Here is a 17,500-nt window from a genome sequence, read left to right as displayed (position 1 = left end):
ATATATATATATGTGTGTGTGTGTGTGTGTGTGTATGCACCCCTCTGTGTCCTAGAGAATAGAGGGGAGTGATATCGTATATGCAAACTACATATAAATAGATAGATGTTGACTGATAGATCAAATAAACTTTTAAGGCCGACTGAATGATAAATATATATGGACACTGCATTTTTCAAGCTTATCCAAACTCTGAACAAGAAATATATAGTATCGCTTTGCAAAGTTCAGTGTGCAGGTTTCGCTTCCTTCCCCACCGAAGTTCTGTCAACAAGTTTTTCAATTATCATTTCTAATTATTTAAATTCAGATACATGAAAAACACGGCTTTCAGTTGTATTTTGGAAATCACCGAAAAATGCTTACACCAGGTTCTAGGTGAGTGACAAACATGCACACACACACACAGAGGGGGGGGGGGTGACAAAGAGAGAGAGAGACACACATACAGAGAATGGCAGAGAGAGGTCAAAGAAAAAGAAAAAGACAGAACTATCCCTCCATGCATTGATCGGGTACATACTTTAACGGGCACTGCACAAGCTACCTGTCAATTGGTTGTCTACTTACATTGCTTAAAAAACATAACAGTTGATCCCCGCTTTGACCCCCCCCCTTATCAGGTCTACCACCACCATACCCCCCACCGTGTCTACTGCCGTGTGACCTGTCGTGCATAAATGGCCACACGGAATAGACAGGGTGTGCACGATGGTAGAATATTATTTCCGTATGCAATTGGGCTTTAATTGGCTTGTAAGGCAGTTAAATATGCAGTCAAAAACATGGTAAAATGGGTTCCTATTTTGATATTCATCGAAGAAGCTTCCGCCCTGAGTACTGTGTGCGCTTCCCTTGCAGAACAATCAGGAAGGTTAATTGTAGCGAAGTATCCATGTTCTCTATACATACAATACATCAGTTACATCAGATCTCTTGCTGGATCAGTCAAGAATAGCGTGCAATGGATCTGAAAAAGGCGTGGCTCACATAATGTTCCATCCTCTATCACCTATAATATATTTCTTCAGACAACCAAGCGGCCAAAATATGCCCGTTCTGCACATGCGACGGAAGGTTTTCTGTTATGGAAGGTAGCATTTGTATTAACTAATTAGGGGCGGTGCTTGTCCCCCCCCCCCCTCTCAGAAGTACCGCATTTCGCCGGATTAACTCGGCAGATCTGAGGTTTTTAGCTACCTGCTCGGCAGACTCGGGAAGGCGGTAAGTAACTCTTACATTCTGTCACTACTTTCAAATCATAAGATTGTCATTTTATGAAGCAGGAAAATCTCCTACTCGGCAACCCGAGATGACACCCTCCTCAAGAAAATAAAGTTTAGTTTATTTGCCACCCTCGCTTACTGCACAGGCATGGGCAAGCTTTGATACATTGATGTAGAGTCATGACATTGTTACTGGACATTGTATTACAAATTAAGGTAATAATATGATTATATTCTCTAATATATCGACTGCGAAAATACATTTGACAAATGTTGTAATATGATATCACATACCGAATTTTGGATATAGCATAAGTACATCTTCTAGTTGATATGAAAAAGTTACATAACTCTACATACCTCATGCTAGTTGGCCTGAAAGGCTGTATCATATGGCACTCTGAGATATAATGTTCAAGTGTTCGTTTATACTCTTCGTTGCAAAGTCTTCTACATTACATTCTGAACTAACCTGCCAATACATTCTGTATTCAAGTCTGATTCTTGCAGTCACAATATCACATTGTCTTGTTCTTGTCTTATATAAGCCATAAATGAATCTCCTGAGAAAACTGGTCAAAATGTTTTATCCTACAGCTTTCAAGTCTTTGAGAGTTTGTCAGCTCTATCAAGTCCTACCTATTGGAGGTTCTTATTATGTGTGAGATCCTACCAAGAGATATACTAAATTCTATATCAACATTTTGTTTATCACATGCTGCCCTTGCTAGGCGATAAGCATGATCATCTTTAGCGATTCCAACAAGCGATGGCATCCACACAAAATGTATAACATGGCCACATTCATTGGCGCGATGTACATTTATTCTTAAATCATTTACGATATTTCCAGCACCCCTATCAAGAGTGTTCAGAGTTTGGAGAGCACTCTACGGCGCAAAAAATTACCCATGAGCCTTGAGTTAAATGTCTGTGGCAACTCAGTTTGAGTGGTGCTCGTCCAGTCATGAACCCTCCTACAATCTTGGTACTGCACAATATTATTTTTATATACAACGAAGGCACATCCTGCTATGCTCTCCCGCAAAAAAGGAACCGCCTCGTCGTGGCGCGGGGGCTTGAACTCCTTCCTCGGACGAGCCCGCTCTAGATCTGGCCAGTCTCTCCCTCCCGTTGAGGTGGCCTTCTAGCGGCGGATTCCCCTAGGAGGGACGACTAAGCGTTCCTAGGTGCTGATCTAGTAGGTGGGGTCACACACCCTCCTTGGTCCTCCCCCAGGCGCCCCTGTGCGCTGGGAGACGGGAGTCCTGGAGGTTGAGCGATGCCATGTATGAGTACGCCCTGCGGCTAGCAACACGCCTCTTTGGTCCTCTATTCCAGCAAGACGGGTGGCCTGATCTCGGCTCGATTAGGTCAATCGGCTGGTCTCTCTTTTTGAGCTAGGCTAGGGTCAAGCAGCCCCTGTCTTGCAGGCAATCGCATGGACTTGCGAGTGCCATCAATGCGAGGCGGGGGTTGCGTATATCCTCCCACTACCCCTGTGGCTTCTGAGCATGGTCTCAGTGCACAGCTTCCCCTTGTTGGACTCCGTGGTGGGTGGGGGCGTGGGAGGATGAATTGAACCGCTTTTCATATGGCATCTTAAAAAAAAAAAACTGAAACCCATGTTGATGAACCTGGAACCAAGATGACAAAGGCTGTCACCGTGGAGCCTTTCAAGGTCCTTGGTGACAAAAATAGATGGGTTAGGCTCTGGCGTCGGTTCAGTCAAAGTAAGTATGGAAGCCAGGCAGGACCCTCCAACCCTGATAGCCCCACTGCCTAAACTGCGTCGTCGGTTCGGAGGACAGGCAACAAGTGTCCTCGGCCGGCTACGGATTCAGAGGACAAGGTATGTACCCCCAAGCCTAAGGGATTCGACAACGCTTATCAGATGGTACGGGCTATGGAGACCCAGAGTCAGTGCCGTCTGACGATTAGAATTGCCAGAGACAAAGGCATGATAATCGTCCCAAAGGACCAAGCCACCCTCACCTTCCTCCAGGAGACTGACAAGTTCCTAGATGGGCGGAAGGTGAGCCTGGCGGCCCTGACTACTGAAGAGAGGAAGTCCAAGATGGTGCTTCTTGGCTTCCCTCTGATGTATGACCTTGAGGTCATCACCGCTCATCCCAAGGTGGCGGGAGCTTCCCGACTTTCTAAAGGGAAGCACCCAACCAGACAAGTCCTGGTCACTTTGAAGGGAGCCCCAGTTGCGTCCTTGGACCTTGGCAATTGGGGCTCCTACAGCCTCAGGACATATGTCCCAGACCCACTCCGCTCTTCACGTGCCAGAAGTACGGACACTACCAGGCCACTTGTTCTGCAGAGCCGAAGTAGGGTGTCTGTAGTCAGGCACACAGCACTGAGGTATGCCTCAAAGCACACAAAGACGGCACGCGGGACACTTCCAGACTGTAAGGGTCCATCAGTGTAGCACTCATAGTCATTATTCAGAGTTTCAAGATGCTCATTAATGGTTGCAAGGACGTGTTGCTTAAATGTAGCTGGTGAAACTGTCTTTTTTAGGGACATTAGCATAAAATACGTTCACTGTCGACATTTTCAACGGTGGAATAGAACGTCACAAATCTTCCTTTGGTCTCTGTAGACTTTTGAAGTCAGAATCAAAATTTCCGACCACTGTGCAGCGGTCACAGTAACAAGGCCATGTGTAGCAAGATTCTTAAAATTGTGATGCCTATTCCTACGTTTAAACAATGATCGTGTCCTGAGAAAAGAAGATTTTTATAGAACTAAATATATTTGCTATCCATTGGCCTAAAGCGATACTGACAGCGTGCATCACCACACTTTTGGATGGCCCATAGTTTATTTTTTTATTATATTATGTTTTCCTGATTTCCTTATTTGTCTACACCCATAATGTCCGTTTTTTCTTGTTTTCTTATGTTCAATGCGCTTTGCCGAGTAACGAAGAAATCCTTGTTTTTTTACATAACAATTTCCTCATTCATGTTGTTTAAATCACCCACATCCATCCATATTGTGTGTGTGTGTGTGTCCAGAAGCAAAATGAAATCACTGAAACCTCGAGCTGGTCCTTCCATGTCTGCCTCTACAGCCGAGCCGAGAGACAGGCCACAGACGACCAAGACCGACTATGGATACGGATGGCGAGTCTAGAACGCTGGGCCACCTGACGCAGTCAGTAATCTAAGGTAAATTTACTATAAATGCATAGATATTAATAGATGATGGTATATAGATAAAATATTTACACATTAAATCTACCAATCAAAAATAAACCAAGGATGGCAACCAACATGATATTCCAAATGAAGAGCCAACACCAGAAGGAAACGTAAAAGAGAAGATTACAGGAGAGAAGGAGTTTTCAGAGTACTTATTGATGAGAAGAAGGCCTTTTGCACACTTACACGACAAGAAGCATGAGGGAGAAACCGTGCCGAATTAAGGTTATTGAGAGAGATATGCGAAGGGGCCAATGCCAACTCAATAACTCCCATTCTTTCTTATTTGCGTGGCATTTATTCTATTCCTCATCCAGCTTATCCCTGCATACCATTATTTCCATTGTTGTTATTATCAGTGTTATCATTATCATCATCATTAGCACCATCATTATCATTGTTATTATTATTATTATTATTATTATCATCACCATTATCACATCATCATCATAACAATAATAATGATATTAATGATAATGATGATACTGATAACAATGGTAATGGTAAAGATAGCAATTACTACTATAATTTCAGTACTATCGTTATCATTATCACTGTTATTATTAAAACGATTATCATAATTACTATCATTATCATTATTGTCATTATTACCTGATGTTCATCGGATTTTGTAATTGCTAGATTTACTATGTGAGTTTTAACTTGTAATTTTACCTCAGATGCACTGCTCTCTGTGTATGGTGTAATTATAAACTTGTATGTTATGTCTCTCCGTAAAATCCCCAACAGTTATGAGACGCATGGTTTAGGAGCACACACCAGTCTAAAAATGTTCATTTCCGCTAATTTCCCAAAGACTCTATACACTGAAATATTTGGCTTTGAAAATGCAGATAAAATCCGGACTAAGATTACTAGAACTTTCTAAATGGCCTTTATCAGTGATATTTCATTGGTAAAATGTTTTTAGCGGATGTTAATTCACTTTTAAAATACGCCTGTTGAGACCATCTGCTGTGCCATTACTGCATTTGCAGAGGAAGAACTTTTAAGGAATGTTCACTGTCCCGTCTACCTGCAGGTCACAGGTTACACATCCGACTGCTGAGGGAAGGTGAATCACGTACCAAGGTACATTTAACAACTTATCTTCCATTAATTTCACTATTTATTTCATACCCCCCTCGTGTATTATTTATTTTCCTTTCTATTTTCTTTTTGTTCGTTTTAACCCAGTCGCTCCCTGTTGTTGCGTTCTTAAACGCTGTCGGTCAAAATTCCTAGACACGATGCAATTTGCCTCTGACACAGACAACATGCCTCAGTTCCACTGCCTTTCATGTAGCTGCAGAGATCCTGGACACCCTTTGCATCCTGCAGCAGTCGTCAGACAGAAAGTCTAGGCATTTACGTTTCTCCCAGTGGAGATAACTGTGATCCATCGCCATACAAGGTGATCCCTTGGCTCGTTGAAGATTCTAATGGTAACAGTAAAATTAGTCTAGCTAAGGATCCCACTCAGACGGTGACCATGGAACCGGACCTTTGCATTCTTGTAATTGAAATCTGCCTTATCTAATCTAGGAGCGTACCTCGGAATCCTCTTCTCATTAGAATACCTATAAGGGCGAGAGCCGTTATCAGTGCATATGCTCTCTGGATAGCTGGATTCCGGGTTAGAGATATGTAAGCAATAACAACTGTTACTTTATATAAAGAAAATGCGAATTGATTAATCTGAATACATTTTCTGATGAAAAACCAAATGATTGCAGACAATTGTTTTGGCATCATTACGTAGCATACTAGTGCATAATGAAGAGCAATTGGCAACTAAAGAAGAAGCGGTGGGAGGAGGTAGCACGAGTTCATATTTTAACAATAAAGTAAATTACCAAAGGCGCCTATGGGCACCGGACAAACGAATACTTACTATACGGCTGTACACAGAAGAGGAAACTATTTCACACAACAGTCTATAGCGCTAGAAATCTGTGACAAACTAGATAGAGACTGTTTAAGAGAGATCTGACCCGCAGTAATCACTTCTTACCTAAAGATTCTTACAAATGAATAATAATATTAGTAATGATAATTATAATAATGATAATCTAAGCCGGCAAGATCACTATCTAACCGGCCCATCGGGAGAATGCCCGATTTCCCGATGGGAATTCGGGCATTCGCATAAATAAACACTAACATGTCCATACATCCACACTAGTGCTCAGGGTCTATCCTACTACTGCTATCGCAACACATTAAATAGCAAGTGATCAGACAGACTAAAGTTAATATATTACATCAAAATTAATCAATCTATTATGATAATAAGGATAACAATGATAATGACGATGATGATATTGGTAATGATAATAATGGCGATGAAAAAATATGGATGGAAATTTGTTAATCATCAAACATCAGTAGTGGTTACAATGAAGAAATTTATGTATGATGGTAATGCTAAAGCCAAAGAGACTAATGAGAATGATGACAAGTGCTGAAATTAATAACATGAATGAAGATAGCAACGATAATGAGCAAAATTAAATAACTGATCACGATATTGCAAATACTACTAGTATTACTGCCTGTGATAATAAAATCAACAGTACTGTTTAATGAATATGAACACCAAAGCCAAAATGATAACGATATCCTTAATAACATAAGTACGTTTTCTACACATTGAAACATTCAACAGCTTTTTATTTCGGATTCTGTAATTTTTGTAGTGCGCTCCTTCGACATAATTTGAAATTCCCGCTCCGCCATTGACTTGGTCAACAGTTGTCTTAAACGCAAATCATATTTACAAGGTCATCCATTAAAACGCTTATTTTTTATTTTTCATTGATATAGCTGGTATAATAATTATATTATAGTACATATATTGAAATAAATCAAGTATTTTATCTTAAATCTGAAGAAAAATAGAGAAAATGATTTTGCTTTGAGATACAACAACAGGTGCTCATGACGTCACTCCAGTTGGGACCTACACCAATGTCTCAGAAATCCAAACAAGTGGCCCTCGCTATCGAAAATGCGTTTTAAAATGTAAAATATCTATGATATGTGATTATTTTCCCAATTGACTGACTCCATAATACACCTGAAAATGTCCAGGAGTTCTAAATCTCAGAGTAGAGCCCAGAGTTCATTGATAGAAGTGAAGAGCAAGGTATGTGACAAACTTTCTTTTCATTAGTTCACCTCAAATACAGGGTACAGGTGAGTCACCAACATTCCAGGGGATTTGCTCATGTAAAATAATCGTGCGTTATTCCGTTAAGAGTACAGAATAACCACACTTAGTGGATTTTAAGCCACGGAGACACGAGCGGATTTGTCAAAAGAGAAAGACAACAAATTGTTTACATAGATGAACCGGATTTCCACCTCGCTGTCACGGGAAAACGAGGCTGAATGCAGATTCCTTCCCAGATCACTCGGGTGTTTTCATTTTGCGAGAGAGAATGTTATCTTTCTGAGAACTTCCGATGGTACTATTGAATTAACCTCCAATCGTTTAGTGTGGCTAAGCTTTAGTTCACAATTAGTCTGTTTTAGTAGCAGGCCAATCCTTGAAGATATCAGGGGAATTGTCAGGTATGGTAATATGCACTTCTTCGACACCATATGAGAAGTCACAATAAGTAATTATACAAAAAAGTATTGTGTTGCCAATCTTAACGGTATGTGAATCAGTATATTGGTAGTATAGTTTAGGACGACCATCAACCTCAAAGGAGAGTATGTGGGATTTTGCTCAAGATGTTTACACACAGAAGTTCACTAGCTGATTTTGAACAACTCACCCAGAATGTATCATACTGATGTTAAACTCATTTTTCTGAGCTTGATTGATATTTAAAGCTTTTTCCATGATATTAGGCTTAATTGCAACATTTTAGCTGTAGAATACAACTCCAAACAATGTTCACGAAGTCCCAGTGTTTGAGTCCCTCATTTGTAATGAAGAATAAAGGGCAAATGACAGTGCACATCACCATGTTCGAGTCACTAATGTTCATTACTGGCATACCATTTTCTTTGTTGTTATAGGACTTTGGGTTAGTTATCACAGTGATCCAGGCGAATGAATATCTTTGTTGTTACAGCAATTTTTGTAGCATTTGTTGTTAAACACTTGCTATAATAGAACACAAGGTTAGGTAATAGAATAGGTATGGCATAGATGTATAGTGATTTAGTGATGCATTACCACATATCTCTGATAATCTTTATTTGATAGTTCCAAAAGTAGGGTAGGGCATAAAGTATACCAGGGAAATTATAGGGTAAAAAAAGCTGAAATGGAATAAACATAAACAATATTATAAATTGCAAACATCTACCAAACTTCATAGATATGCTTGCCAACAGTCAGAGTCTACAGGCTTAAATGTTCAATTTCAGAAATGTCTACACACCAGCTAGTGGTACAATCCATAGAAATGCACACCATTGTTTTTTATACAATACGTTCTAACTAAGCAACCTAACTTAATTCTTCTGGGGCCTCCATTCCCATATCCTGTACTCCTGGGATATTTACATATCTGGGCTTGGCCTCCACACCCCCTGCTAATATGTTATTTACCCAATTAGCTGGTAATATTCTCCATACGTTTTTTCATGAGGTAGATAGATGTTTCAAATAGAGCTCAGGATCTCTTTTAGTACATACCTGCAATAGTTATAAGTCGTAAATCAGACTGGCAGAAAAAAACATGATACACAAAAAGGTTTTTTGAAGTAAGAAGTAACAGTTTCTAAAATCTTCCTTGATTTCAGTTTGAGATGAAAGGAATGAGGGGGGCAGTCTCCATGAATATGCCCACAGAACCATGATTACCATTTCACAATCAATACATTTCATTTACAAATATAAAAAGTATGATGATACAGGGAGCATGACTATCTGATTAGCTGAAGGAGAGTTGGGATTACAAGGGGCATGTAATGTTGCAGGAAAAATAATTTCAGTTTTTGATAACCCTTCCATGGTCATGGCAAACAGGAGGTTAAACCCCTCATCCTCTTGGTAGTCCGAGGCCTTCCAACAATCCCTGATAATGATTGATTGATACATTTTTTTTTAATGATTTCCAGTTGGTTCTCTTTATCCTGTTTACAACTCCCACAGCAAAATAACAGACCCCCTAAAAACCTGTGAAGCCATGATGAGACTCCTATTTTTGTATTTTCATTACCCAAATTTTAATCCCGAATATATGTTAACCTCTGAATGACTGATGATGTGATCTTCACACCATAATTTGGCTGGTCCTTCTGCCAAGTGACATGAACATCACATCATGGTTTTATCTGCACTTCCTGCCAGGTGATGCATATATATATATATATATATATATATATATATATATATATATATATATATTATATAACATATATATATATATGTTTATATATATATTTATATATATATATTTATATATATATATTTATATATATATATTTATATATATATATTTATATATATATATTTATATATATATATTTATATATATATATTTATATATATATATTTATATATATATATTTATATATATATATTTATATATATATATATATATATATATATATATATGTATATTATATATATATATTTATATATATATATATATATATATATATATATATTATATATATATATTTTATATATATATATAATATATATATATATATATATATATATATATATATATATATATATATTCATTTTTAGAGAGAGAGAGAGAGAGAGAGAGAGAGAGAGAGAGAGAGAGAGAGAGAGAGAGAGAGAGAGATAGAGAGAGAGAGAGAGATAGAGAGAGATAGAGAGAGATAGAGAGATAGAGAGAGATAGAGAGAGATAGAGAGAGATAGAGAGAGATAGAGAGATAGAGAGATAGAGAGATAGAGAGAGAGATAGAGAGAGAGAGAGAGAGAGAGAGAGAGATAGATAGAGATAGAGATAGAGAGATAGAGAGATAGAGAGATAGAGAGAGAGAGAGAGAGAGAGAGAGAGAGAGAGAGAGAGAGAGAGAGAGAGAGAGAGAGAGAGAGAGAGAGAGAGAAATTGTACCTCAGTGTGTAATAGAAGCATGTCTCTGACACAGGGTCAAATACCCCTTAGCAGCAAGACCCGCAAACTGTGAATACTCCCCAGTGATATGGCCAGGCTCAGCTAAATAGGCCATGTCATTAATTGGGTAATAGAAGCTAAATTAGTTTCACTATCTGTATACCATTAGGCAACTACATGTTATGTAAAAGTATGGTGTGGGAAAGGGAAGGAGGGTTAAGAAGGGATGGAATGTATTTGCCTGCATGAGATATGTTAACAATATATAGCAAAATTACTATTTCACCCTCATTACATTCAATTCACTGTAAAAACAGATTGGCTCTGGGACAGGAGGAATTACAAGAGGAAGGATATGGGATGGTATATTGGGTGTGGTAGGAGGAAACTTGCAACTTTTTAACCCATTGTGGACGGATGTCATGACATAGATGACGCAAGAGCTTTGACCTGGCAATGGGTGCTATGACAAACGAGATGTTGGGGGATTTTGGATCACTGTTATTTGATTGTACTATGAATAAATAGTGAGTCAGGATGACAATTGCAGTCATAATTACTATAATTGCTGTAATATTAAGCAAAATGGGTTTCACCTGATTACCAAAACCTAGATGGCACCACTTTCTTTGAGCATCAGCAGGAGAGAGAGCCTTGGATGGCACCCATCCACTGTCTCTAGTAAACAATATCATTATAGAACAATGGCACACAGCAGGCAGAATGAGAAGATGAAGGTGACTCAAACTATTCCCAGTGTCAACATTGTAACCCAATGCCAGTAGGGATGCCTGTCACTGTGGCACTCAGTCTTAAACAAAGTCATCCTTCCACATCCCTACCTCTTCATGTTAACTTTATTTTGGATGGCTATAGGAAAAAATATAATAGCCTTTTGTTTTCCCATAAAACAGTAGTACTGCTATCACACTGAGTTTAAAGAAAATAATGAGCTGATATGGACTTTATACTACAATTTTTGTTAACTTTTGTGTTGATAGTGTCCATCATATGGGACACATGTCAACTGAGTTCCAAGTGTATATCATGTATGATTTTGATACATTCTGTTTTTAACTCACAATTTTTACATCTGCATTGGTACATTTACTTTAATCATTGAAGAGGTATTTTTTTCGTGGAGGGGGGTGATCCACGGTTGACAGTACAAATATAGAAGCATGCAAATAGTGCAAAATGCTAGAATATAAGCTCCTGGTGCCAGAACCAGAACTCCCTTTGGCTGTGTTCAGACACCCTGGCACATGTTATGTTCTAAGCTTTTTCCACACTATATTAACCCATTGTGGATGGGGCACCTAACAACCTAACTGGTCTTCAGGGTGGGTGGTCTACGACACTAGCATCACCAGCTAAAAATTAACCCATTGGTGCCGGTTGACGTGATGACATGTTTTGTGGTTTTTGTGGCAGACGCCCAGGATGAGCTATGAGAGCAAGCCGCGCGCTCGGGTTGAGTGAGCGGGCAGCCAAGGCTCGCGGCTTGTGCGTCCGACAATCTCGAGGCGTTAGGCTTATGCGTTCGAAAACCCTGGTACTGTTACCGTGTAAAGCCGGAACGGCCCCGGCGTGAATGGGTTAAGAGGGACAGGGAAAGGGTTTTCTCCATCCTCTGGGTAGCTCAGACTAGCCCAAACAATATTTTTCCATAAATACATCATAAAATGTGGGTTTAAGCTGACTTTGGAACCCTTTAGCTCTGGAGCTAGCACTGTTACATCCATAATACTTAACCCAAATGCTCCGGGACGTTGATGACTAGTGCGCTATGCATTTCCGGGAGGCTGCCGCATAGGCTAAACTCATTCCGTGGTCTTATCTTATCTTATGACGCCCAGCATCAAGGTGCTGTCGCCTTACATGACGACCGGAGTTTGGGCCAAGAAGATGACGTCATCACTGCATGCCATCTGGATGATTTGGGTTAATGACTGAGTGCGCGCTTCAACTATGAGCAGATCCGAATGTCATGTCATGCCTAATTGGTGCTGACATGTATGTCATGTCACCCATACACAATAGGCTAATGGCATTCAGTACAAAATGCAATTGAAAGAAATATTCTGTCATAAGTGTTTTATAATGATAAATGTAAAATCCTATATGCCAGTAATGTGGAAGGCCAGTAAAAAACTGGTGGTATTTTTTCTTGCCTTTTTTTGATTATGAATGGGATTTCAGTCAAGTTCCCATTTTTTTTCCTATGAATGAAATGTAGTGATTTTGAAATAGCAAACCTCCCATCCGTACTTTACCTCCTCCATCCCCTGCCCCGCACTTTATTCTTACATAACTTAAAGTATATTTGCCTTATGGTATATCATTGTCCTTTTACTATTTATACACCTAAATAAATATTTCACAGTGTTCTATGACAAAATATGCTAAATTTTGCTTTATATGTTTAACCCAATCCTGACGGGCCCAGCGATAAGTGGAAACCCTGTTCGCCGGGCCTATGCAATATTGCACCGGCAATGTCACACTGGTGTGTTCCCCCATCATCGGGCATTTAGCCATGTCACACGGGTGTGACGCACCGTCATCAAAGGGTTAATTTGCATTCCCTCCAGCCACACCAACTGTCAGCTCCATCCCCTCTATGCCCCTATGAGGCCCTCCTCTCCCTTAGCTTAAACCATTAGCAGCGGATGGCATGATTTGCTGCCAAGGCAGAATCGGTCATAGACGCGGATGGCACCATGCCAGACAATCTAAACCATCCATCCTACTGCATAGACCTTTTTTTAATACCGCGATCAATGGGTTAAGCTTCGTAGTATATTATAGTTGTTTTTTTTTATACTATTTTCACATCTGCATGGATACATCATTATTTCATTTGAAGAAGTTTATTTGTTTTCTTGCCTTATTTGTGCAATATTTGCATGTTTTATACACTAGTGTTTTATAGGCATGGAAACTTAGGCCCGTAGTAAAGAACCTGTGAGGTGTGGGGCGTCGGGAAAATGTGACGGGTGTTGGGTGTAGGGCGCCCGTCTGCATGATAGCTAGTAAAGAACGTGTATCCGTGGGCTTGGTTGTCAGTGATGCCAACCTGTTCAATGAGACGTATAGATCGGACGATATTGGTAGCCTTGATCGATGTAAACAACACCTGAGAGCGCACAATTGAAACATAAATATAATTTTATTTATTATATTTCATTCTTTCTTTCTATAATGAGACGTAGAGATCAGACGATGTTGTAGCCTTGATCGATGTACACAACACCCGAGAGCACGCATTTGAAACATAAATATTTTGGAATTCACACTATTATTTTTTCCATAATAGGTCTTTTATAGTCATAAAATCATTAACATGAATGTTAAAACAAATTAATCACGATCATATCGAAGACAGAATCATGTTTACTTAATTAATACAAGGAATCCTGAAATACGAATCGATCTTTAAAGTCTCGTAAACAAAAGATACAGATTTGTTTTTGACCAGAGAATGATATTATTTATATTAATAAAATTATATACTATGCGCTATATTATGATATTATTATATTATTATATGATGTCCTACCAAAAACAAACTCTTTATATTGACGGGTATATCTGTGGGGAGGGGGAAGGCACCCAAGGAAAATTCCTGACATTCCAATACTAATCTTCGGAAATCCCATTTTCTTTACTGCGAACACTGGACGGGTAACCCGTCACGACATGTTCTTTACTACGGGCCTTATTCCCATCACCTTCCTACTTGAGGGATAACTGCAGCAAGTTTTTCACTGAGATAGATTTGTGAATTTTGATGCTCAACTGTGCAATATTTATTTGATGTGGCAATGATATATACATTTTCTGGTGTGTAAATTCAAGCTTTTGAAATGCCAAAGACCAAAATTAGCCTTTGTGAAACTTGAAAGACCATACTCCAAATGCAGCTGCTGGGGGGACCTACTGTACATGCTGAATGCATTGAAGTTTTTAGTGGTTAAGTTAGGGGTTACGCTTGAGGTGTACAGTAAAATTCAAGAGAGCAATTTAAGTTTTATTTCCAAAGTTAACAATTAACTCATTCACAAGGGGGCTTCAATTTAAGTAATGCTGCTCCTGCTGGCTAGATAACAAATGTGCATAGTGACTAAACATGAGATCTCTTCCAGTGCAATGCTGCACTGTACATCTATTAGTGCTTTTCACCAGCCTGCTTCAACATGGTGATAGAAGGAGGTTTTTGTATTTGTTTACATTATTTTTACAAGTGAATAAAAGTGAGTCTATACAAATGGAACTCCTATGATTATATATACACATAATGATGTAAAACATATGTTTTAACCCATTAGCAGCGGATGACATGATTTGCTGCAAAGGCAGAGTCAGTCAGACATGTAAACCAGCCATCCTACTGCACAAACATTTTTTAATACCGCAACCAATGGGTTAAAAGAGATCATAAGGTAATAGGACATCATCTGGCGGGAGTGAACTATTCCTGTGACGTGATATCATGTGACCCAGCGCGAATGGGTTAATCCATTGCAGACGGAGTGCCTGATGACCTAACTGGCAGTTAGGATGGGCAGTCTACAACATTAGCGGCACTAGCTAAAAGTTATAGGACTGGGGAAAGTGTTTTCTCTCCCCTCCAGGTAGCATAGACTAGCCCAAACAATATTTTTTCATAAATCCATCACAAAATGCAGGTTTAGGCTGACTTTGGAACGTTGCAGCTCTGAATCTAGTGCCCAGTTTTTAGAGAAATGGAGTAGGAAAAAAGGTCAGTTATGCAGAGTAGATTTTCTCATTTTTCAGGGTATACTTAAATATTCTTAATATTTTATTAACTTCGCTCAACCCATTCGCGCCGGATGACAGGCTATCACGTGTAGAGTGCTCTGAGAAGTGTTGCGCAGTATCGTGCCAGGACAGATCTAATACTTGGAGGCTGTGTGCACTTATTATCTTCATGGAGGGAGCAGTATCAGGCAAATAATTGACCTGGTGCAAATGAGTAATTAGAAAATGTTAATAGAAGGCTACATAATATTTTTTAAGGATGACTTTATTTATAAGAATCCCTTAATTGGTATGAACTGAATTCATTATTGAATAAATGAAAAATGTAAAATTGAGAATAATGTTTCAGAGATTTCTTTACCACATTCTTTTCCTTTGGCTCTCCTGGTGTGCAGTCATTTGTCATTTTACATCTTCCTTCTCTTGGAAATCTTTTTAGCAGACTTTGTCATCTCAGGCTCAAGTGTTGCTCTCTGAAATGTAGCTAATTTCGTAAGACAAGAACCAAGCAACTTGGATAGGGCACTGGGAGCCTATCTCACATTGCATCAATTACATGATATATAGTTGATAACTGTGTATATCAAATTGTGACTTCCCTTCTGCTGGGACTATGATAGCCAGAGCAGGATTTTATTGAGATGTGGATGAATATCATTTATGATAATCATCCTTTTGAATACAAATATTTCCCTTAGCTTTCTGATAAATTCTCTCCACCAGGAGCATATGTATGTTTTGTTAACATATATGTACATCACATATTCAAGTATGTAATTATGTGACCTCAGGAGAGGACTTAGCATGGTGATAGTGATAATTTATACTGTTATATTGCTCTCCCCATATGTAAACATTTAACTCATGCATGCTTGTGATTAATCAGCCTTTTGTACTGCATATATTTCAACAAGTTGACATAGCTGTAAGGTTTTGTGAAAGATATGAGAGCCCAAATAGGGACTAAGATTAAGCTGGGGATAACCCATGTTACCTCATCCTTTTGAGATGTAACTACTTGTCTCAATAGACTTGTCAAAGTCACATTGTATGTGCTGATGCCTGATGAATGATTCCGCATCTCGCTCATAGTATTATGAGTATTTTACTACGAAACATACTCTTATATCACAGCACATTGTATTTTTTATGTAGGTGCACACTCCCTAAGGGAGTGAATGATCAGGTGAGGGTGGTTCTTCTTCTTTAATAGTAGTAGTATGACACATCTGACTTAAGCTGGTGAACACCTGATCTGCCCCATAGGGAGTGCAAAAAAGTTGTAAATATCAAGGTAAAGATCAGGTAGGGGTGGTTCTTCTTCTTTAATGGTAGTAGTATGACACATCTGACTTCAGCTGGTGAACACCTGATCTGCCCCATAGGGAGTGCAAAAAAGTTGTAAATATCAAGGTAACAAAATCATGGGACTGTATGTTTGATAATTTGTACTGCCTCTGTATTGATGTTCACACTCAATATAGGCCATGATTATAATTTTTCATTACATATGTCAAATTACAGCCAGTTATTAACCCTCTCTGGATGGGTGGTACACTACTGTACCGCTCATTCAAAAGCCCAGTGGCCGGGTAGCACAATATGGTGCCAGCCATTTAATTGATTTAGGCCTAAGCGTTCGAAAGCCCCGGCATTGTGACATGCAAGGCTGGAATGCCCCCGTCGTGAGTGGGTTAACCCATTGCGTACGGGTGTCATGACATACATGACATAGGAGCTTTGGCCTGACGACGGGCGTCATGACGTACATGACGTTCGGGGATTTTGGAATACTATGCTATTTTATTGTGCTATGAAAAAGGAATGAGTGATGATGGCTACTACAGTCATAATTACTATTATTACTGTAATATAGTGCTAGCTTAACGTCCAAAACCTAGATGACACCACTTTTTCCTAGCACCAGCAGGAGAGAGAGCCTTGAATGGCACCCATCCACGGTCTCTAGCAAGCACGTCTGTATAGAGTGATGGCACACACTAAGTTGATGAACCCTTGCTCTAAAGTACCGCCGATGAGAGATGTGCAGGCAGAACGAGAAGAGGAAGGTGACTCAATCCATACCCAGTGTCTAAAATGTGCTCCTGTGCCAATATGGATGCCTTTCACTGTGGCACTCACAGACACAAGCACAGGTTTCATTCCTCTTCCCTACCTCTTCTTGTTATCTTTATTGTAGGGGGTTATATGTTTCG

General features: G+C 39.4%; 1 protein-coding gene across 1 annotated transcript in view; it reads left to right on the top strand.

The window, feature by feature from the left end:
- Positions 1–7,398: 7,398 nt before the first annotated feature.
- The window catches only part of par-6 (partitioning defective protein 6), a 16,612-nt gene continuing 6,510 nt past the window's right edge, over positions 7,399–17,500 (top strand). The window contains exon 1 of the mRNA XM_086544199.1: positions 7,399–7,589. Within this exon, the coding sequence (XP_086400325.1) occupies positions 7,527–7,589 (63 nt within the window). The 5' untranslated portion in view covers positions 7,399–7,526. The remainder of the gene's footprint in view (positions 7,590–17,500) is intronic.

The sequence above is a fragment of the Penaeus japonicus genome, unplaced genomic scaffold, assembly GCF_977035675.1.
Source record: "Penaeus japonicus unplaced genomic scaffold, GWHDUDI00000001_assembly GWHDUDI00000015, whole genome shotgun sequence".
Lineage (NCBI taxonomy): Eukaryota > Metazoa > Arthropoda > Malacostraca > Decapoda > Penaeidae > Penaeus > Penaeus japonicus.
This window is presented reverse-complemented; position numbering and strand designations above follow the sequence as displayed.